Here is a 24150-nt window from a genome sequence, read left to right on the forward strand (position 1 = left end):
CCGCAGCAACACAAACAATGGGGACGTATATGTGCGGCTGAGGGGCAGGGAATGCTTTGGTTTCTTATGATTGGCCCAGTGCAGTAACAGCTTCCTAGCAGGCACACTCAGGTGGGTTCAGACTGGGGTCGAAACGCGACTGAGCTCATCTGTAATTTCTACAGCATCGCCTATGATTGTGTTGTAAAAACCTTCACTATGAATTTAAAAAGGATACATAAAGGAATTCAGTGTATGCTCTTAGTCTATAACGTATCTACAAACCGCACATATGAGCACCAATGTACACTGCAGGTCTGCTTTGCTAAAATGATAAAAATCAAGTACGCAAGAAGGTACGTGCACTGCTTTCGAGCTCCTGCAAGCACAGAAATAAGACAGCTGCTTGTCTCCATGGTAACAAACATATTGCTGGGATCCTACTGCACTGACATTGAAGTATGCTTTTAAGCCTAAAGAGCCCAAAGGCTCTTCATGCCTACCTTAAATAACCTGCTGTTTGCCCTGTTTTTATGAGAAACCAAAACTTTGAAGACTATGACATAATTTAGACTTTCCAGATACCTACAGTAGTGTATGTGTATATATATATATATATATATATATATATATATATATATATATATATACATACACACACACACACACGACAAAAAATACAATTGTCACATACACTATATTGCCAAAAGTATTGGGACAGCCGCCTTTATACATACATGAACTTCATTGGTATCCCAGTCTTAGTCAGTAAGGTTCAATATTGAGTCGGCCCACCCATTGCAGATATAACAGCTTCAACTCTTCTGGGAAGGCTGTCATTTGTGAGGTCAGGTACTGATGTTGGATGAGAAGGCTTGGCTTGCAGTCTCCGTCTATTCATCCCAAAGGTGTTCTATCGTCTTGAGGTCAGGACTCTGAGCAGGCCACTCAAGTTCCTCCACCCCAACCTCGCTCATGCAGGTCTTTATGGACCTTGCTTTGTGCACTGGTGTACACTGGTTAGAGTCCAGTGGCGGTGTGCTTTGCATCACTGCATCCGACGCTTTGCATTGCACTTGGTGATGTAAGGCTTGGCTACAGCTGCTCAGCCATGAAAGCCCATTCCATGAAGCTCTCTACAGACTGTTGTGCTAATCTGAAGGCCACATGAAGTTTGGAGGTTTTTAGCGGTCAACTCTGCAGACAGTTGGCGACTTCTGAGCACTGTGCGCTACAGCATACACTGACCACTCCACTCTGCCATTTTATGTGGCCTACCACTTCATGGCTGAGTTGCTGTTGTTCCCAGTTGCTTCCATTTTGTTATAATACCACTAAGAGTTGACCGTGGAATATTTAGTAGCCAGGAAATTTCATGGATGGACTTATTGCACAGGTGGCAACCTATCACGGTACCACACTTGACTTCACGGAGCTCCTGAGAGCGACTCATTCTGTTTAAAATATTTGTAGAAGCAGTCTGCATGCCTAGGTGCTTGATTTCATACTGGAACAAGGATCAAAGCACAAGTTTTCAGTGTTGGGGGTCACTACTCACTGCTGCTGGTATAACACTATATAAAGTGAAGTTTGTAAGCCCAAGAAAAACAGTGCTGTGAATATGTGAAAAACATATCCACCTCCGCAGGAGGTATACCTTTATTATTCAAAATTAAATTGTGGTAAAATCACAAAATCTGCGGTCTGTGCCTGGACTGTGCAATGGACCGTCCGCTACTCAGAGTTCCCAAGCCGGGAGGGAAGGCTGTGTGTGACTGAGCCTGCCGGGGATCGCGGTGCTCTGGATGTGAAGTCACCGTGACCTGGACGAGGGCGGAAGCTGAGCCCTGGACCTGAGACGCAAGCTTGGCATTTCACACGCATGCGCTTTGTCAAGTCTAGGAACTGTACGGTTACAAGCTGTATTTATATGAATTGGAAGCCAGGCAGTGATGGCAAGGGGGAGGGAAGCGGGGATGGAGCGGACAGTCCCCACTGCACCATTTGCAGCTATACAATCTGTACAATGACATCTTAAAAGAAATTAGTTTGCAAATGCTACAAGACAATTTAAAAAAAGGCTTAAAAAACAGTAACTGGTAAAGAAAATAGTAAAAAAGACATAACAATGAAGAAAGCAAAGGGGGGGGGGATATACTACTGTTGCTTGTCAAAAAGGAAACTATAAATTGAGTCTTTGAACATCATTGAAGATACAACGCCTACAAATAAATAACTAAATGAATAATAAATTGAATAATTAAATAATACAGAAATCAATCAACCAAATAAAACATTGAAAAATTGAAGGATAAAAGAATTGAACAAACAATCAAACTAAGAGTGCCTAATGAATCCTTATTAAAGAACGTAAGTAGACAATGCTATGGATCTCTAGATCTTCATTCAATCCATTTGGGGCCATTGAGCTCAATGTAAAAATCCAAAAGGTCCAAATCTTTTGTTATCTGTCAGGGATCTTTTTTCTACATGTTCAATCGCCATAACCTCCAAACACCCAAATATTTGCTGTGGGTATAAAGGAAATGTCGGGGAACACTGTGTTTATCACAACCATCTTTTATCAACCTGCGGTGTTTTCCTATACGCCTTTGTAAAGGGCGTATAGTGCGACCCACATACAATATCTTACAAGGGCATGAGAGCACATAGATCACATGATCTCTTGCACATTTCATAAACTGTTTTGTATAAAAAAAACAACATTACCCTTGTAATCCGTAACATTTGAATGACCATGTGTAATGAATTGACAGATGAGACAGCCTCTCTTTTTACACCTAAAGATACCAGTTTGGGTGTTTGAAGGTTATGGCGATTGATCCCTGACGGATAACGAAAGATTTTCACTTTTATGCAAACAGGAGACCTTTTGGATTTTTAAATTGAGCTCAATGGTCCCAAATGGATTGAATGAAGCAGCGGGAGCCACTGGCAGCTGGCCAGTTTGATGCAGCTGGTCAGATTGAACATGTATTGCAATATATGCAAACTAAGAATTTAAGCAAAGGTTTGCTATGAATATGTAAGGGCGAACATGTTGTTAAATCTCTTTAGTGTCTCATGAAGTCATCTAGGAACAGAGCACAGATATATCTCAGATATTTCTAGTGCATAGTGCAGGCCAGTGATTAAAAGACAGAGATGTCTGAAACAATTAAAAGTGCAGTGATGCCTAAAGTTACATACAGTAGTTTCATAGTTGGTAAGGTTGAATAAAGATGCCAGTCCATCCAGTTCAACCTGAATGTGTGTGTGACTACGCTTTTGTATATCACTGTACATTGTTTTCGCTAAGAAACACACTTAAAAGTTTTTTTTAGCTCATCTACACTCTCCACTGACACCACCAACCATGGAAGGGAATTCCACATCCTTAACACCCTAACAGTAAAGAACCCCTTACGCATTTTAAAAATGAACTATTGCACGTCCAACTTCATTTTTTTTTTTTGTCAAGAGACTGAAGAAAAAAGTGGTTATAAAGGCTCAAGGTTTTTTACCTTCATGCATTCTATCCATGTATGTGTGTAGCAGCCCCCCTCCCCCCAGTACTTACCTGAGCCCCAGAGTGATCCGATGATGTGCACAAGAGACTCTGAACTTGTGAAGCAAATAATAGTGTTCTATGTGCTGTAACCTCTTTGCATTTTATATACACCCACAGGTACAGTATATAGCGTATATACACAGACACTTTTGACATTTTTTTCTGAATTTACAAAACACACTGTCTGAAATAAAAGCACAGAACAAGCAAATTGAAAATACAGCAGGTTAGTTTTTTTTTTTTGCACAGTTTAATGGTTAAAATGTATCAAAACATTTGCCATGTAAGTCATCCATCACCTGTTTTCGTCTGTGGATTTTGGTGTGTCAGACGTGTTCCTAGCAGACTTTTTTCCACTTATCAAGTGGAAAATTGTAGTCACTAACACCTTGGCTTTCTTTACTATTTCTTTTAACGGGTATGATGGTCCATTATTCCTTCTCTGATAATTACAATATCATTATAATATTGTCCAAATGTTACTTCAGAAGGTGTAGTGATAGAGTTTGTTGCAACACTGCTTTTGTGCAAACCAAACATTTGTAGAAATTTCTTACATCACTGCTATTCTGTATATCACATCATTGTGTTGAGTAGGGAGCTATCTATTAGGTGTTTACTGGAATTGCAGCCTACCCTTCAGAAACAGGAAATTTCACTCACACATCAGTCCAGAGCCATTTTAGCTTCCAGAAGAACTCACCAATGAAGCCTCCTTTCTCCCTTTGATACACATATACTTGTAAGTCTATTTAACATTTGTTAAAGTCATATATACATCTAGATTGCATTTCAATGTATTTAACATGTTTTGTAGGTAGTTGTTTGCAAGACGTGTTCATTGTATGCATTTGTAAAAGACGTGTACAGGGATATTGTAACTTCAGTTTATGTGATTGCATTACAGGTTTACAGAAGTAAATTCAGTTTTAGAATGAAACACAATGCTGCTTCTGTCAGTTTTGTTAGCTAGCTGTCAGCTAACCGTTAGTAGGACAGCATAAACGTTCAAGGCCAAGTTTACTTCCATTGTGATCCAGTAGCTGTTAGCTGAAAGAGGCTTTTTTTAAGGTTATCAAAGTTTACCTTATACTTCATAATTTTTAATGACCTAACTTTTTTTTTTTTATTTCTGTCAGTTTGCCACTTACATTTATAAAGTTTTAGTTTATTTACTGGAGTTAAACTGCTTAAGATGAAATATAAACAGCAAACTGGCCATGCCCTAAAGTTTTTAACCAGTAGAATACAGAAGCTCGCTAATATGCATAAATGCATATAATAAAAGCTGTTTAATAAATTCTAATCATTTTATTTGCATTCACCTTTCTACTCTGTGTATAAATACTCATTTTTGACATTACCAGCCCCATTCACCATTTTTAAAAAATAAAAGCACCACGGGCTTCTTACCTGGTTCCAGTTTGATCACCTTAATTGCAGCGAGTTCTCCGGTATTGACATTTCGAGCCTACAAGACACAAGGAAAGCAAGGGTTTTTTTTTGTTTTTTTCTTTCATACATGCATACTAAATGGTGTGAACAAAATTACAACAAAATGTCAATAAGAAATGATCATGAACATGCACTAGTTGAAGCTTTATACAATTGTTTTTACCATTTTATAGGCAACTTGCATTGTTCAATGCTAGTAATGCAGGACGTAGGACTAGGGGCAGCAGCAGCTGCAATCATGTTGAGGTCCTTGGGGAAACACAAGTTTTGCAACACTTAATCCCGACTACAGAATGTCTATGCAGCATAAATAATTGGGAATCTACCATCATCCCACTTGCGCTGGATTCCAACTTAAATATAGCACAAGGAAACCAACAAGCATGGCTAGACCTCTTTTCAAAAATACCCCCAGATTTCCAAAAATAAATGTATTCCATTTGTACAGTTGTTTTTTTTCTGCTGCAAACGTGGCACAAGACAGAGAGATTTTCAAGTAAATCAGTTACACACCTGGGCAAGTATACTGTATGATGTAAACAACACAGAGATACAGGCACGTTGAGTTATATGCACATCTGTTTCTTTCCTGATAAAATTGAGCTTGTCCCTGCCCTTCTCCTGTGGTATCAATCCTTTAATTGTATAGGCAGTCGCGCTGACCAATAGGTAATCCTTGGTAAAAAGGGCAGGCCTTTCTTATTCTGACAAATACCAATACAGTGTCCTTGTAAATTTTGTTTATTAAAATTCTTACAAACAAACAGCATAATAAAAGCATATTTACATATATACAGAATAAATAAAAATAAATATAAATATATATGTAAACAAAAATAGCTTTCTTCAGCACAGAAAACAGGAAAGGTATTTTTTTTGCCGGTAACATCATAAGCAGAACTAAATACGCAAATCAAAACATATTTTACTATTATCAATATAATGTACCTTAAGCCCTATCCTCCACCTAAAAACACCCTTCAGGCTAAGACAATTAATCATTTAACCTATGCATGCAGCCTTTTTTAAAAAATCTAATCTTATAAAAATCTAGGGAACATGAAAGGACAGAATGAAAAGCCACACACCCAGAGACTGACAGACAGCAACTACGGAGACCTGGCATTCCTTCAGGCTTTTGACCAGGTCCCTGGTCACCACCTGTCCTTCTCAAGACCTGAATCTTCCCAACCTCACCCAGATTGTTGTGCACCACCACCTCCAAGGGAAGGACTTTTTTTGCGAATGGAAACCTGACACCGTGCATTCTACGTGAAGTAACGGACTACTGAGCTAACTAGTAAAAGTGTCCCAAAATCAAACTCCCAGTGAGTTTGAAAGTCTCCATAAGACCACTTCGAGTAACTCAAGCGGGACAGGAAAGGGATACCCAGAGGTCTACCCACCCACTTATAAACTTCAGTGTGTAACTACCTTCCTTGTAACTTCATGTGCACTGAACAGAAATCGTAAACAAGATTATTGGCCTTTTCAGTTAACTTTGCATTAATGAACACCTCACTCCTATATTATGAGAAGAGTTGGAGGTGTTCTGTAATCATACCACTTCCTATTCTAGGGTGACAGCATGGCTCTTCCATGGATACAGTACAGTGACAGTGCGGTCACTCTTAGACAGGAAGTGTGTTGCTGGCTGGATCAGCAGTGGCAAATAAATGAAAGGTGACTGAAAAGAAATGCAGCTACCAGATTTATGGACTGGCAAGCTGCAATATATACTTTTTTTGGTCTTGAATTTCGGTACGCTAAACAATCACTGTTTCACATTACGTTCTGCAATTGTCCACGTTTGTGCCAGATTTAGTTTAAGACAAAGTAATTTTGACCTTAGATTGTACACCCCTTGAGGGTTAGGGACTGATGTGAAAGTATAATATATATGTAAAGCGCTGCGTAAATTGACAGCGCTATATAAGTACCTGAAATAAATAATTACATTTTCAGAAACTCGCACACCTTTTTTTTTTCCAGGAGTAAACAGACATCATTTTTCATTTCTCTTTCACATGCCACTGTTAAACAATGTTTGCACAAGACCATAGGAAAATAGATTCTATTGTACTATATGTGATGTGTGAGCTATAAACTACTTGCTTAAAAAGTACACATTTTTAGCTTGTTTAGAGGAGTTCTTGGTCAGACACTGGGCCCAAGTTTTGTCAATAAGGATCAACAATAGTATGATCTTTTAACATAGTTTGTCCTAGGGCATTTGAAGTATTGTTCTGCCATCTAGGGTTTACAAGCATAAAAGCTTCTGTCATAAAAAGCGATAAAGGAATGAAGTAATAAGCTACATCCATATGGAAATTGCTACAAAACTTCGGATTATAAGGACATAGGGACTTCAACATGGGACAACATTAACCACTTAAGCTCCTTGTACATACATAGTAAGTGTAGAGAGTAGGGGTCAGCACAAGCAGCAGCAGCCACAAAGCCCAAGCTTGTGCTGGTTTTTTTTCACTTTCACAGCGCAGTGACCGCACTCCCCCGAAGCCCCACCCAACCTATTCCTGGGAGTCTGAGACCACAATAAATGGCTTCAAGATGCTGAATGGAAGGAAACTGAGGAACATCCATTCCTTGATCCTCTCTGCAGTGAATGAAGATAGAAGTGACAATGATTTTGGTTTCAGAGCTGTTATTTCTTTGCGGATACAGCCAGGGAAGCAGCTAACCGAGCAGATCTGTGCTTGGTTAGTTGCTTTGAAGGGCATCTTACACACTGGGTCTAGTAGACCCCCAGGGGTTTATTTACTAAAGCTGGAGAGTCCAAAATCAGACTCCCTTCTGCATAGAAACCAATCAGCTTCCAGGTTTCATTGCCAAAGCTTCATTGAACAAGCTGAGGTTAGAAGCTGATTGGTTTCTATGCAGAAGGGAGTCTGATTTTGGACACTCCAGCTTTAGTAAATAAACCCCCCAAGTGTCTCCATAAAGAGTACTTGTCACCTGCCCAATACTATCAAACAGGGGTTTGTTACCCATTGTGATAGCAATAAAGTTAAATTACAGAAAAAGAAAAAAAAAAAAAAAATAGAATACAACATTGTAAAATAAAAAATAAATAGATAAATATTAATCATTTTGATTCCCAACAGATCCTCACGAATGCTAACACAGCACAGGGTGTGCACGTGTATGTAAAATTTGCTTGTACCATACACCTGAGGTATCACTACGAACGCCAGAGTGAGAGCAATAATTCTAGTGCCATGGCTAATGGTGAACACTAAATTGATGAATAGTAAAGGCTTTTGAAGTGTCACCAATTATGTTTTCTGGTTTACCATAGTTTTTTCCGATATCACAGGAGCACACAATTTTAAGACTTGACATGTTTGGTATAAATGTTTTCGACGCAACTCCATCTTTTATATTTAGCAAAAACTATGTATATCAGTGATGGCGAACCCGTGGCACGCGTGCCACAGCCGGCACGCCGAGCCTTATCTGTGGGCACGCCAGGAGAATACCGTATTTTTCGCTCCATAAGACACACTTTTTTTCCCCCAAAAAAGGGGGGAGAATGTCAGTGCGTCTTATGGAGCGAATATAGAGCGGCCGGTCCGGTATTTCCACCGCCGCCATGTCAGAGTACCGGGCCAGCCGCTCAGCTCTGCAGTGGGACCGTACCTGTCCCTCTATCCAGCGGCGCGCTGTCTTCCCGGCTTCTGTAGTGTGCGTGACAGCCGGGTCCCAAGTGCGCATGCGCAAGAAGCAGTGCTCTTTGTGAATGGTAAGGCGGTACCTGGGACACATGACAGATCCCAGAAGCCGCCGGACCAATCACAAAGCGCAGCGCTTCTCGCGCATGCGCACTGGGCATCCGGCTGTCCGACGAGCGCCCACACTACAGAAGCCGGGAAGACAGCTCGCGGCTGGATAAAGGAACAGGTAAGATAAAAAAAAAAACTCTGCGGAAGTAAGAGCGGGTACCTGTCAAATTCAGGTACCCGCTCCCCCTCCCTCCCCAAAGGTCAGCAGTCATCTGTACTGTCCGCAGTCTCTGGTCATCCCTGTGCTTTCCGCAGTCTCTGGTCATCTCCTGTACTGTCCGCAGTCTCTGGTCATCCCTGTACTGTCCGCAGTCTCTGGTCATCTCCTGTACTGTGTCCGCAGTCTCTGGTCATCTCCTGTACTGTGTCCGCAGTCTCTGGTCATCTCCTGTACTGTGTCCGCAGTCTCTGGTCATCCCTGTACTGTGTCCGCAGTCTCTGGTCATCCCTGTACTGTGTCCGCAGTCTCTGGTCATCCCTGTACTGTGTCCGCAGTCTCTGGTCATCCCTGTACTATGTCTGCAGTCTCTGGTCATCCCCTGTACTATGTCTGCAGTCTCTGGTCATCCCTGTACCGTGTCTGCAGTCTCTGGTCATCCCTGTACCGTGTCCGCAGTCTCTGGTCATCTCCTGTACCGTGTCCGCAGTCTCTGGTCATCTCCTGTACCGTGTCCGCAGTCTCTGGTCATCTCCTGTACCGTGTCCGCAGTCTCTGGTCATCCCTGTACTGTGTCCGCAGTCTCTGGTCATCCCTGTACTGTGTCCGCAGTCTCTGGTCATCCCTGTACTGTGTCCGCAGTCTCTGGTCATCCCTGTACTGTCCGCAGTCTCTGGTCATCCCTGTACTGTTAATTAGTTTGCACTACTGTACGAGTTGTTTTTTCTAAACCAAAAGCTCGATATTCAGGTTTCATTGCAGTGTTGGCACTTTGAAAGAAATAAGTTGGTTTCGGGTTGCAGTTTGGGCACTCGGGCTCAAAAAGGTTCGCCATCACTGTATTATATTGTGTGTTTGTGTGCACTAAAATTCATTGTATTATACTTTTTTCTATATATATATATATATATATATATATATACACACACACACATACATATATACATACACAGTGGGGATCGAAAGTTTGGGCACCCCAGCTAAAAATTTGTATTAATGTGCATAAAGAAGCCAAGGAGAGATGGAAAAATCTCCAAAAGGCATCAAATTACAGATTAGACATTCTTATAATATGTCAACAAAAGTTAGATTTTATTTCCATCATTTACACTTTCAAAATAGCAGAAAACAAAAAAATGGCGTCTGCAAAAGTTTGGGCACCCTGCAGAATTTATAGCATGCACTGCCCCCTTTGCCAAGCTGAGACCTGCCAGTGTCATGGATTGTTCTCAATCATCGTCTGGGAAGACCAGGTGATGTCAATCTCAAAGGTTTTAAATGCCCAGACTCATCTGACCTTGCCCCAACAATCAGCACCATGGGTTCTTCTAAGCAGTTGTCTAGAAAACTGAAAATAGTTGACGCTCACAAAGCTGAAGGCTATAAGAAGATAGCAAAGCATTTTCAGATGTCAATATCCTCTGTTCGGAATGTAATTAAGAAATGGCAGTCATCAGGAACAGTGGAAGTTAAAGCAAGATCTGGAAGACCAAGAAAAATATCAGACAGAACAGCTCGCAGGATTGTGAGAAAAACAATTCAAAACCCACGTTTGACTGCACGATCCCTCCAGAAAGATCCGGCAGACACTGGAGTTGTGGTACACTATTCCACTATAAAGAGACACTTGTACAAATATGGTCTTCATGGAAGAGTCATCAGAAGAAAACCTCTTCTACGTCCTCACCACAAAAATCATCGTTTGAACTTTGCAAATGAACATATAGACAAGCCTGATGCATTTTGGAAACATATTCTGTGGACCGATGAGGTTAAAATTGAACTTTTTGGCCGGAATGAGCAAAGGTACGTTTGGAGAAGAAGGGGCACAGAATTTAATGAAAAGAACCTCTGTCCAACTGTTAAGCATGGGGTTGGATCAATCATGCTTTGGGGTTGTGTTGCAGCCAGTGGCACAGGGAACATCTCACGAGTAGAAGGAAAAATGGATTCAATAAAATTTCAGCAAATTTTGGATGGTAACTTGATGCCATCTGTGAAAAAGCTGAAGTTAAAGAGAGGATGGCTTCTACAAATGGATAATGATCCTAAACACACCTCGAAATCCATGGGGGATTACATCAAGAGGCGTAAACTGAAGGTTTTGCCATGGCCTTCACAATCTCCTGACCTCAACATAATTGAAAATCTATGGATAGACCTTAAAAGAGCAGTGCGTGACAGACAGCCCAGAAATCTCAAAGAACTGGAAGACTTTTGTAAGGAAGAATGGGCAAAGATACCTCAAACAAGAATTGAAAGACTCTTGGCTGGCTACAAAAAGCGTTTACAAGCTGTGATACTTGCCAAAGGGGGCAGTACAAGATATTAACTCTGCAGGGTGCCCAAACTTTTGCAGACGCCATTATTTTGTTTTCTGTTATTTTGAAAGTGTAAATGATGGAAATAAAATCTAACTTTTGTTGACATATTATAAGAATGTCTAATCTGTAATTTGATGCCTTTTGGAGATTTTTCCATCTTTCCTTGGCTTCTTTATGCACATTAATACAAATTTTTAGCTGGGGTGCCCAAACTTTCGATCCCCACTATATATATATATATATATATATATTTTTTTTTTTTTTTTTTAACTTAAAATACAGTGAAGGAAAAAGTATTTGATCCCCTGCTGATTTTGAATGTTTTCCCACTCACAAAGAAATTATCAGTTTAAAAATCTAATGGTAGGTGTATTGTAACACTGAGAGACAGAATAGCAACAAACAGAAATGTATGTCTAACAAATTATGCACTGATTTGCATGTTCATGAGGGAAATAAGTATTTGATCCCCTATCATTCAGCAGGATTTCTGGCTACCAGGTGTCTTTCATACAGGTACCAAGTTGAGATTAGAAGCAGTCTCTTAAAGGGAGTGCTGCTAATCCCATTGTGTTACCTGTATAAAAGACACCTGTCCACAGGAGCAATCAATCAGATTCCAAACTCTCCACCATGGCAAACGCCAAAGAGCTGTCCAAGGATGTCAGGGACAAGATTGTTGACCTACACAAGGCTGGACTGGACTACCAAACTATCACCAAGCAGCTTGGTGAGAAGGTGACAACAGTTGCTGCAATCATTTGCAAATGGAAGAAACACAAAACAGCTGTCAGTCTCCCTAGGTCCGGTGCCCCATGCAAGATCTCACCTCGTGGAGTGTCAATGATCAATGATCATGAGAACAGTGACGAATCATCCCACAACTACACGTGAGAATCTTGTCAATGATCTCCAGGCAGTTGGAAACACAGTCACCAAGAAAACAATTGGTAACACACTAAGCCAAAAAGGATTGAAATCCTGCAGTGCCCACAAGGTCCCTCTGCTTAAGAAAAAACATGTCCAGGTCCGTCTGAAGTTTGTCACTGAACATCTGAATGATGCAGAGAAGGACTGGTTGATAGTGATGTGGTCAGATGAGACCAAAATCGAGCTCTTTGGCATCAACTCCACTCGCGGTGTTTGGAGGAGAAGAATTACTGCCTATGACCCCAAGAACACCATCCCAACTGTCAAACACGGTGGTGGAAACATTCTTCTTTGGGGGTGTTTTTCTGCTAAGAGGACAGGACAACTGCACACCGCATCAAAGGGACGATGGCTGGGGCAATGTACCATCAAATCTTGGGTGAGAACCTTCTTCCCTCAGCCAGGGCACTGAAAATGAGACGTGGATGGGTGTTCCAGCATGACAATGACCCAAAATACATGGCCAAGGCAATAAAGGAGTGGCTCAAGAAGAAGCACATTAAGGTCCTGGAGTGGCCTAGCCAGTCTCCAGACCTTAATCCGATTAAAAATCTGTGAAGGGAGCTGAAAGTTCTGTGTTGCCAAACATCAGCCACCAAACCTTAAAGACTTGGAGAGGATCTGCCAAGAGAAGTGGGCCAAAATCCCTCCTGAGAGGTGTGCAAACCTGGAGGCCAACTACAGGAAATGTCTGACCTCTGTGATTGCCAACAAGGGATGTGCCACCAAGTACTAAGTCATGTTTTGTGAAGGGGATCAAATACTTATTTCCCTCATGAACATGCAAATCGGTGCATAATTTGTTAGACATGCATTTCTTTTGAATTTTGTGTTGCTATTCTGTCTCTCAGTGTTACAATACACCTACTATTCGATTTTTAGACTGATCATTTCTTTGTGAGTGGGCAAACAATCAAAGTCAGCAGGTGATCAAATACTTATTTCCTTCACTGTATACTTTATACTGAATATATACTTTATGATTTATTTTTTATTCTACATGGCAAATATATAATTTTCTAGGGGTTTTAAGTCTTTTTCTGGCCAAAATCCAGCTTTCACATGTTTTACATGTTTTCCATGTGTGTAAAAAAAATTTGAAAAATTGCACTGGAGCAGAAGTGGCTAAAGTTAGAGAGAGACTGCCAAGATGATGAACCCATATAAATAATTTTGTTCATATGCCAGAAGTCCTGCTGTAAGGAAGCATGAACCAAGTAAAAGAAAGCTAAGTGACTTTTTATATATTCCCTTGTATACAAACTAAAGCTATTGTTAGGAAATGCTAGAGACTGTATACATGTGCATTGCTGTAGCACTCTGTAAGTCTGTAAATAATTTGTATACACAGCATTCTTGTTTGGTAAAAGCACATTAAAGAGAAGCTCCAGTCTCCTGTGAAAAAAATAAACGTAAGCAGGTACAAAAAAAAAGATCAAAATTAGGTACCTGCTCCCCCCAGGTGCCAATCCTTAACAGGGAGTGGGGGATGGGTCCTTAAAGAGCAACTTCCTCTTTTGGGTGGAGCTCCACTTTATTATAGTAATAGATTAGTTGTGTTGCTTTAAAGTGGTTGTTAAGGCTCAAGGTGTTTTTTTTACCTTCTGGGGACTCTCCCTCCTCAATGGCTGAGTTATCAGGGGGCGCCATTGGTTCCCGCTTTTGTCAATCACAGCCAGTGAGCCAATTAAGAGAGATAGGGGGCCGAGCTGCAGCTCTGTGTGTGAATGGACATACAGAGCAATGGCTCAGGAGTGAGCCTGCTTGCGTGCCCCCATAGCAAGCTGCTTGCTCTGGGGGCACTCAGCAGGGGGGAGGGGCCAGGAGTGTCGGCAGGGGACCCAAGAAGAAGAAGAAGAGGATCGGGGCTGCTCTGTGCAAAAGCATTGCACAAAGCAAGTATGACATGTTTGCATTAGTGATATTAAAGGCAAAAAAAAAAAATTACAATGAATTAAAACAAACAGCCAAAAAAAGAAAAAAAAATATTGGAGACTCAACTGGGATCTGTATTAACTCATAACTAAAATTAATTGGGGGCTCTCATTCATTTTTTTCTACTATATTCATTTATTACACACACAAATGTGAATACATTGGGGGGAATATATTAATCCGGAGCAGCTGTGAATTGTAATCAATCACTTTTGAATTTCAGTTTGTTCAGTTAAGCTAAGTTAATACTGCATGCTCAAGTTTTAGTAAATTCCCCCCTACCCCGCCCCACTATCCTCTTACTTGCAAGCAAAGCGTTGAGTTTTGACTATGGCTTTTGATTGAGAAAGCAGCATGCACGACATCACCATATAAAGAAACGCATAGTAACGCGATTTGTGACATCACCAAGCTAAGAACTGTGGCCATCTTGCTGGTGGTTTGCTATGGATCGCATGACATGCACATGTTCTACTACCATGTGAGTTTACTATTTTGGTTCTAAAAATGTTGGGCTTTTATACTGTACCATGAAGCTGTTCTGTTTGCTTTCTATGGGTGGATTGTGTGAGCCAGATGCCTTTGAACCGCTGGTGGAAGCCAAGTTCCAGGCACATGGGAAAATGATCCAGCTGAATCTATGTGGATGGATGAGGTTTGATGGAGGCTGTGGAACCCAGGATTGGTCTGAGGTTGGACACCTCTAGATAACAAGCGCCATTTGATCACTCGCTACCATAGCGTCAATACACTTCAGTAAGAGGTTTTTTGTGCTCACCAGTGGTGGATGGTGTGGAAGGAAAGTGGTGGATTCCCATTCTTTCAAAAGTCAGGGCTTCCTACATTCACACCTGACTATCATCTCATTAATTCAAATACCTGACTTGAATTTCCCTTTATAATGCACTGAGAATTCCAGCAATTCAAATAATTTTACACAAATATGCAGCTGTAGATCATTTTCTTTAATAACCAAGTATATTGTTTTGAAATTTTTTGTTTAATTAGATTTTCTATTAAAGCATCAAAAGACATGTCAAACAATTCTGAGTCTACCTCTGAAGCAGCCGGTTGCACTGGCGAAACAATAATTTTACCAACTTTGGAAGGAATTTCTTTGCCAATATGTCAATATGTATTCAAGCGGACTCCCTCTATTGTTACCCAACTCTGCCTAAAATACTACTTTGATGCTTTTGATGTTCCAGTTTCGCTAACTTTGGAAGAAATTTCTCTGCTGATGTGTCTATGCACTTAAAGGAGACTGCCTTATAGTTACGCAACTCTGCCTAAAACCATAATTCTTATGTTTCTACTCCATCAAATTTGGAGGAACCTTGTTTTCAGGATCACTAAACCTAATCAAAGCATCTCCCATGTATGTGTCCTGGACAAGGATGTCATCCATCAATGCATGAGGGAGGTTTCCCTGGTTTATGTCCTCCCCTGGATGGTGCCCCAATATCAAGAACCAGAGGGAGGCGAAGCCATCATTTTTACACAGTTTTCACTACAAATATCCTCCTCTGGACTACATGTGTATGTTGATGCATTGTCTGGGACATCCTATCTCTTATCCCCAACATGATATGTCTGACTGACAGTTCAGTGTAAGAGGGAGGCTCACACAGTTTGCAGTATCCTCCCCTGGATTACACAACCTTATTCATCTACGGGATTCTAATAATTATATCCTCCATCCATGGTGATTTTGACTGGCAGACACATACATATATGATATGTAGAATGTTCCTTTTAAAGAGGACTATGAATGATCAAGTTCTGTAAATTTATACACGGAGCATACGCATCCTTTATGGAGAGAGATATTAATGTTACCAACTGATTTGTCTATTGTTTTGATGGGTACTCCCCCTTTGGGGGATGTTACTCGGGACCTGTGGAGTGTGGTATGATTTTTTTTTTTCTGCTTTTAGAAATATTTTGGTTTAATAAAGAAACCATTGACCATCAGCACTTTAATTATTGTTTTTCAATATGAATACATATAACTAGAGATGCATCAAAATTTCAGTGGCCGAAATGTTTCGGCTAAAAAAACTCCTATCAGCTGATATGAAAAAAAGCACCGATACAGGTGCCCAAAAAAACCCACCCCTCGCCACCATTCGGTAGTTCTCAGCCTTACCTGAGAAACCATCGAACGATCCCGGGCTGGGCATAGAGATTAGTGGAAAGATGGCCTCCGCTCACCTCTATGCCCTTGGAGGACTGGAGCCATGTCACTTCCAGTTCCGGCCATTTGATTTATTTTTAAGCACTAGATCAATGCTTTTTTTGATCTAATGCTTTACATTGCAGAAGAGAGATGTGGGGTCTTATTCACCTCATATCTCTCCATAAAGAGGACCTGTCACTAATTATTTTTTTATCACAAGGGATGCATGCATTCCTTGTGATAAGAATAAAAGTGATTAAAATTTTTTTTAAAGGGACAGTGCAAAAAAAAAAAAATTAAATTAAATAAAAAAAAGTTTAAAGTGCCCCCGTGCTCTCACGTAGTGGTGAACGCATACGTAGGCCATGCCCACATATGTAAACGGTGTTCAAACCACACATGTGAGATATCGCCACGAATGTCAGAGCAAGATCATTAATTCTCACACTAGACCTCCTCTGTAACGTTACACTACTAACCTGTAGACATTTTTAAAGCATCACCCATGAAGATTTTTTAGTACTGCAGTTTCACCCCATTCAACGAGCGTGCGCAATTTTAAAGTGTGAGGGTATGTACCCTAAATGTTAGGTATCTATTTACTTGCCATAACATCCTCTTTCATATTTTACTTGGGTATATATTGTGTTTTTTTGTTTTTTTAATCAATGTGTATTTTTTTCCAAAAAATATATATTAATTGTTAAAAACTGCACATTTCGGTTTTCGGCCAAGTGCACTTTGAATTTTCGTTTTTGGCTTCAGCACCAGAATTTTCATTTCGGTGCACCACTACATATCAACAAACACAATATTCTGGTTGAGCCCATGACTAGTTATTTTTTATGCAGTTTCTCTAACTGTTTAACTGCCTGCTGGCTAAGGTGAGTTTAGCTTGCAGAAGAATAAAATGCAGGCAGGCAGAAGGAAAGCCAAATGAATGCCTATGAGGTAAAGCTGGGATTAGGAAGGGGGCATGAGAGAGAGAGGCAGCTAACAGGAAGGAGATGATGAACAGAGCAGCAGTGAGACAGGAGTGCAGGAGTGAAGAACATCAGCAGTATTCTCACAATTCATGGCAAGCTCTCTTGCACATTGGGGCTTTTGTAAATGGTTTTCTCCTAGCAGAAGAAAAACCGCTTCAATACGCGCCTAAGCCATGTTTAGATGTGTCAAGCGCTTGGGCATTTATTTCATTGTGCCAGAATATTAATTTATTCTGGCCACTGAAATGAAAAAAATGCTCAAGCACAAACCATGCCTAGTGCTTAGGCACATTTAGACACGTTTAGCAACATTAGGTTTTTTTTTTTTTCTGCCAAAACACTCCTCTCTTGAACACAAACGTGATGGGGATTTTTTTCTGCCCCTAAACTACTGTAAATGCCTAACTGTACACGGACACATAGGGTAACATGGAAGGACGTTTGGATGAAAAAAAAAAAAAACAGTTTTTAGCTCAAGTGTGCATGAAGCCTTAGTGTCAGCTCTCAGAACATATTTGTCCTGACATATACAACAGCCGGATTTTCTGATGTCATATACAGTGTCTAGAGTATTCACCTAATCTACATCTCATGTTTTCTACTTTCTCTACCTTTCAACTGCTCCCCACCACAAACTGAGCTGTCCTTACCCCTCATTCTTTAACACTTCACTGCAGGTAAGCAAACTATGATCTGCATAAGCACTCTGAGAGTAAAATTAACAATTGTAAAGTTTTTTTTATATCCCCTATGTCTCCAAGCAGAGAATTTATAAGGGAACATAGAGAAAATCTTCATTTTAAAGTGACCGGACATTATACTGAACTTTTCTAAGAAAGCTATCTCCAATAAAGAGAAGTATGCAATTACCTCTGTTCATGAAAAATTGTCCCCTAAAGTCTGTTTCAATCTTCCCCTCAGTGCCTATTTTTGCTTACCTCTATTTAACTAAAGGTGACAGCAATGATGTAGTGTTCAGCAATAAGAAAACAGTGAGAACTATGGGGGCTCAGGGGACTGATACTTTCAAAAGTGTCGGTTTTCAAACAGACTTTGGGGGACATTTCTCAGAAATAGTTGATCTGAGGTGTGAAGGTGCCATAATTTGGACTGATCCAAGGCCTGAAAGTGCATGAACTGGGTCTGATTTGAGGCCTGAAGGTACATAAACTGGTTCTGATCTAAGGTCTGAAGGTACATAAACTGGGTCTGATCTAAGGTCTGAAGGTGCATGAATTGGCCCTGATCTGAAGAGTGAAAGTGAAGGAGTTGAGGCTAATCTGATATGTGAAAGTGTATTACTGGGGCTTACCCGAGGTGTGAAGTATATGAATCCAGGCTAGTACACCTTGATAGTAAATATAAACATGTTTTGTGTGCACTAGTAAGGGCCCTTTCACAGGCGCAGACTCCATCAAGTGGATCTGCCTGCTTAACTGGGGATCTGTCCGCTGATCCCTGCTGAGCAGGAGAATGGTAGGTCCATGTCCGCTCCGCTTGTGCAGAGCAGGCGCAGACAAAGACTGCTGTTCTCTATAGGGCGGTCAAATACAAACGTAAGATTTAAAAACGACTGTCATCTGATCCGCCAGACGGATGGGGAATGGATCGGATGCATGTGGGTATATGCAGACATATGTCCATTTACATCCACCGCTCCACAGAGGTCAATGCATGGTCTGCCAGAAAAACGGACAATGTGAAAGGGCCCTCAAAGTGGAATTCAAATCAAAAATTTAAAAACCCCTCCCCTTTATTTGTGCAATATAATGAACTTTTAAATTACCCACTTATTGGATTGCTGAATACCTGATTGGAAACAACTGTCCAATCCAGACACTCAGCAGACCTCTCTTCTATCGACAACATTTGCCCTGTACAGCCAAATATGGCTTCCCATAGGCACTTTCTCAAACCATTGTCTGTGTTCGTTCCCCCGACAGGGGAAGCGGCTCCTCCAATCATCTTATCCTTGCCTTGGCTTGTGGGAGTGGCTGAGAGCTGAAACTGAGACACGTCCACCGCCTGCTCTTGTGGCCATGAGACCAGGAAAAAAAATTAAAAAATCACCCAAAATAAAAGTGGAACAATAGCTATTTTTGTATTTAGGGGAAAATCAAACAGTTTATATTACATTAATGACTGCATGGGACTTTTTGTGTACAAGGATTTCCAACCACTTTAAGGGCTCATGTACACTGCAGCTGATAAACTCACGTTTAGGAGCTGTTCAGCGTTTTTATCAGCAGCCCCTGAACTCACCCTAATGTTTTCCAATGTATCCATGTACACTATGTCGTTTACAGTCTTTACAGGCAGTTGAGTTTACAGTCGTTTTTTTGAACGTAGAAAACTTGAGTTCAGGAGTAGCTTTTAGCAGCGTTTCAAAAGCCAAATACTTGTAAATGCGGCTAACCGTGTTTATGAGCGCTTGTGTTTTAAAATTATTTTCAACTCTTCCATTTCCAGATGTTGTCCAGAGCCTTTTTTCATCATGGAAAATGCATGCAAAGCCCTGTCCCTTATTCCCGTATTCAAATGTACCTGGTACACCATACTTTGAGGTTTTGCATGAAAGAAAATATGTTAGAGCTGGAACACATCCAAACACCGAAAAAAAAAAAAAAAAAAAACAACAGGTAATCTCAACAAATACTGCTCTCTCTGCTTCTGCTCTCTCTATTTCTCTCAAAATGTCTGAAACAGTTAATTTCTTACTGTTTTTCAGTGCATTCTGGGCATTTTGGAAGGTCTTCTGAGGTGATCTTTAAAAAATGCCTCTAAACGTAAACGCTCATAAACGCGGTATGCAAATGCAGCTAAATAGACGTTTTTTAACCTACGTTTTCCAGCAGTCAGTTTCCATCGTTCAGAAGTGTCCCGTGTACATGGAGCCTTATATAATGTTTATTTAACTGAATTTGTCATTAACAGTATAACTGTACAACTGTGCAAAAATTGAAAACAAGCTTAAAACAAAAGAGTGCTACTGTTCACTGGCATGCTGCTTGACTAATGCTTGTAAAGTGGGCGCTCAATGTGAAAAAGATTGCTGGCTCCTGCTCTAAACTATTTTTAAACAGGACAGAAAAAGTAAGGCTTCATTGCAGCTAAAAAACACCCATTTTAAAAAGTGACTTTTTTATGCCTCTAAACGCCTCTTCTGTATGCATTCACACATAGGCATTTACAGGAATTTAGAAGCAGGAGCATTTAGGGGTAGACATTTGAATGCACCAATATCATGTTCAGGAGAGGAGCATTTACCAAGAAAATACTCCTGATGGGCCTAAAGCATCTGAAATTAATTCATGTTAATGGACAAAATAAATCGTCATTCTGGCCAGTGAAATGAATGATTGCCCAAATGTTTGACAGGCCTAAACACGTTTGAAAAACGTGGCTTTAAGCACATTTTTAACACTGCTTTCTCCTGCCAGGAGAAAGGTGTTCAGAAAAGCTGGGCAAACGTAGAGTGTGCATTAACCACTTCCCGTCCGCCCGTTGTATATAAACGGCCAGACGGTTGCAGTGCAGGGGCGGGTGGACGTTTATAAACAGCCTCCCCGCCCCCTGCTTGTGCGCGCTCCCTCCGGACACAGTGGAACACTGATCAGTGTACGGGACCTCTGTACGAGGTCCTGATCATGTGATCACTGATTGGCCAATCAGTGATCACATGAAGAGTAGTAAGCAAGATGTCACTTCTGACATCATTGCTTACTACGTGTGAAATCTGTGAATGATCACAGAGGTCACACGTTACAAGGCTATTCACAACAGCTTTGTACCATGTGACAAGCTGTGACCAATCACAGCTCACACAGTATTTCTCAATGGCTGCAAGCATGCAGCCAGAGAGAAGGAGAAATTATTGCTTTTACAGCCTTTCAGTGTAAAAAAAAAAATCTTCATAAACCCCCACAATTAGTACAGTGGGGGTGAAACTGTACTGCTAGGGTGACAGTATGTAAAAAAAAAATAATAATATAAAAAATAAATGGTAAAAATTTTTTTAAAAAAATTATAATTTTTGGTTATAAACTAATTTGGGTTTTTTTTTTACTAAAGAGATAACTGAAGAAATTTTGGCCAAGATTTATGAAGAAAGATTATTTATTTGCAAAATGTTATAAGAAAAACACTTTTTTTCAAACTTTTTCATTTATATAGCAAAAAAATTAAAAATGGTGGTGAATACTACCAAAATAATGCTTTATCTGTCTCAAAAAAATGCTAAAAAATTCATATGGGTACAGTGTTGCATGACCGCGCAATTGTCATTCAAAGTGTGATAGCACTGAAAGCTGAAAATTGGCCTGGACAGGAAGGAGATGAAAGTGTCTGGACTCGAAGTGGTTGAAAAAAAAAATCAATGTTTCTGGTAGAGATTAGTTAAAACAATATCAATGAAGGATTATATCTGAGACTTAACCAGTTCTGGCATTACAAACTGCAGGGAAAAAAAAGATTTTTGTACACAGTGTAAAAATCCTTATCTTCTGTAGTTCCTTAGGGGACACAGTCTTTGACCTATGGGCATTTGTTCCTGCATTCTAGGAAGCTGAACATTAGGCAAATTCAAAGGCAAGGACCTTCTTAGTGGCTATACTACTGAACACTGACCAGCATCCAAATTGGCAAAATACAGCATATGGGTGTGTCAATGATAATAAGGTTTAAGTACCCCCCAAAAACTGAGTGGCAAATAGGGTATTCTGAAAATCTGCATTCTTGCGACAATAAATTCAGTATCTGATGTGACGCATTCACCAAGAAAGTATTCTATATTCTACCACAACCAGCCCAGACAGATTAAAGTGCATGAATAAACCCTTCAATTAAAAATTTCTATTAAACTTTAAAAGAAGTTTTAAGAGGGCCATAAAGGCTTTTTAGCAGAAATCTACATTATCAGCACTTAAATAATCACACAGGAGCCCACATATAATAAACTAGTCATGAAAGAGTCAAGTTTTACATCTCAGACACAAGTAATTAAACCCAATGGTTTCTTAAACCTCCAACAGCAGAAGGCTTTATTGCATGTCGCAAAATAGTTTAGATAATGGTTAAGGTGTTACTAAACCCATAACAGTAAAATCAGTCTGTAGATGCAGTAAAGCATGCTTGTTATACTCACTGTGAAACCTAAGGGGTTAATCCTCTGCATTGTGTAAAAACACTGTTTGATTCTGACCTCTCTGATCCTCCCCTTCTTCCAGTGTCCCCCTATCATCTCCTGATAAGACATATCCTGTGGAGTCACTCTGGCACATGCTCAGTTTGGAGTGTATTGCTGGAGGGATTTTTTTTTCTTGGGAGTGTGAATGTGATCAGCACAGGGCCAATCAACACTGTCCAGACAGAGGTCAAGGGTTCTGCATCCTCCTGGAGCAGAATAAAAACTCCTCCTCTAAGCTTTAATGTGCTCAGCAGGACACTGACAGAAGCCACAAGACTGCTATATACTGCTGATGAGAACAGGTATTTATCAGTTTATATTTATTAAAATAATTGCCAGGGATGCTAAATTGATATCACCCGATACCCTGGACATGTAGTTCCAGGAGCTGAGCAGGTAGTTGTTTTTTTTTACCTTTAGCCCTGCTGCTTGCCTTTCACCTGCCAGGCTGCCGCTTGATTGCTTTCACACAGCCCACTATGTCTCCCACCTCCGCCCCCCCCCCCACACTATATTTCCCGGGGTCCGCTTGCCCATCTGCGGGCCCGGAACCAGTTCAATGACTGCCAGTGGGTAGAGAAAAGGAAGGCGTGCGGACACATCCGCTCCCCTCCCTTTCTTGTTCTGCCCCGGAAGTGATGTGACGTCACTTCCGGGTCCCCGTTGACAGATTCCCGACCATCGAGGCCGGGAAAGAATATAATGCGGTGCGATGTGCACTGGATATAACAACATGTAACAAGCATATAACCCCCCCAAATTTTTCAAGGCCCCCCACATATATGCACGTACAAACGTAAAAGCACGCGCTGGGGCGCTTACGTATGAAAACGACGATTGCTAAACATGTTACATATCGCTGCACATGCCAGAATGAAAGCAATAATTCTAGCACCAGACCTCCTCTGTACCGCTAAACTGATGACCTATAAGGGGCTTTAAAAGTGTCACCTATAGAAAAAAGGTAAAAAGCCAATCACAGTGGCCTGTTACCATGTAATCAAATATGTCCAATGACACAGCTGATCACAAAGTAAATACAGTTGCCGGTTATTGGCAGCATTTTCCTCACGCTGTCACAGCGTGAGGAAAGTACTGCCGATAACCAGCAAGTGTCACAGAGGACATTTGCACTGATAATCAGGGTACTGATTATCAGTGCCCTGATTATCAGTGCAGCCCCAAAAGAGTCCAGCAGTGGTGCCCATCAGTGCCACCCATAAGTGCCCAACAGTGCCAACCATCAGTGCTGTCAGTCAGTGCCCATCAGTGTTGCCTATCAGGGCACCCTCATCAAAGCACATCAGTGAGGGAGAAAATGTACTTGTTTGCAAAATTATATAATAGAAAGAAAACTTACTTTTTATTGCAAATTTTTTGCTCTTTTTTCATTTATAGTGCAAAAAATAAAAACCCAGTGGTGATTAAATACCACCAAAAGAAAGCTCTATTTGTGTGAAAAAAAATGATAAACATGTCATAAGGGTACAGTGTCACATGAACGCAATTGTCAAAGTGCAACAGTGCTGAAATCTGAAAATTGGCCTGGGCAGGAAGGGGGTAAAAGTGCCCGGTAGGCATGTGGTTAAGCAACAACCACACATTTTTTTTAATGAATTAGTTACTATAGAATTTAAAACACCAGT

The 24150-nt window shown here is 40.7% G+C and overlaps 1 protein-coding gene across 6 annotated transcripts in view; it reads right to left on the minus strand.

Moving 5' to 3' along the window:
• Positions 1-24150, minus strand: part of MAP4K3 (mitogen-activated protein kinase kinase kinase kinase 3) — a 478522-nt gene that overhangs the window by 389848 nt on the left and 64524 nt on the right. For all 6 annotated transcript variants that reach the window (XM_089681775.1, XM_089681773.1, XM_089681774.1 and 3 more), the window contains exon 2: positions 4964-5021. In XM_089681775.1, the coding sequence (XP_089537901.1) occupies positions 4964-5021 (58 nt within the window). The remainder of the gene's footprint in view (positions 1-4963; positions 5022-24150) is intronic.

The sequence above is a fragment of the Staurois parvus genome, unplaced genomic scaffold (genome assembly GCF_062004578.1).
Source record: "Staurois parvus isolate SC_StPar_1 unplaced genomic scaffold, SC_StPar_1.0 ptg000277l, whole genome shotgun sequence".
NCBI classification, from domain to species: domain Eukaryota; kingdom Metazoa; phylum Chordata; class Amphibia; order Anura; family Ranidae; genus Staurois; species Staurois parvus.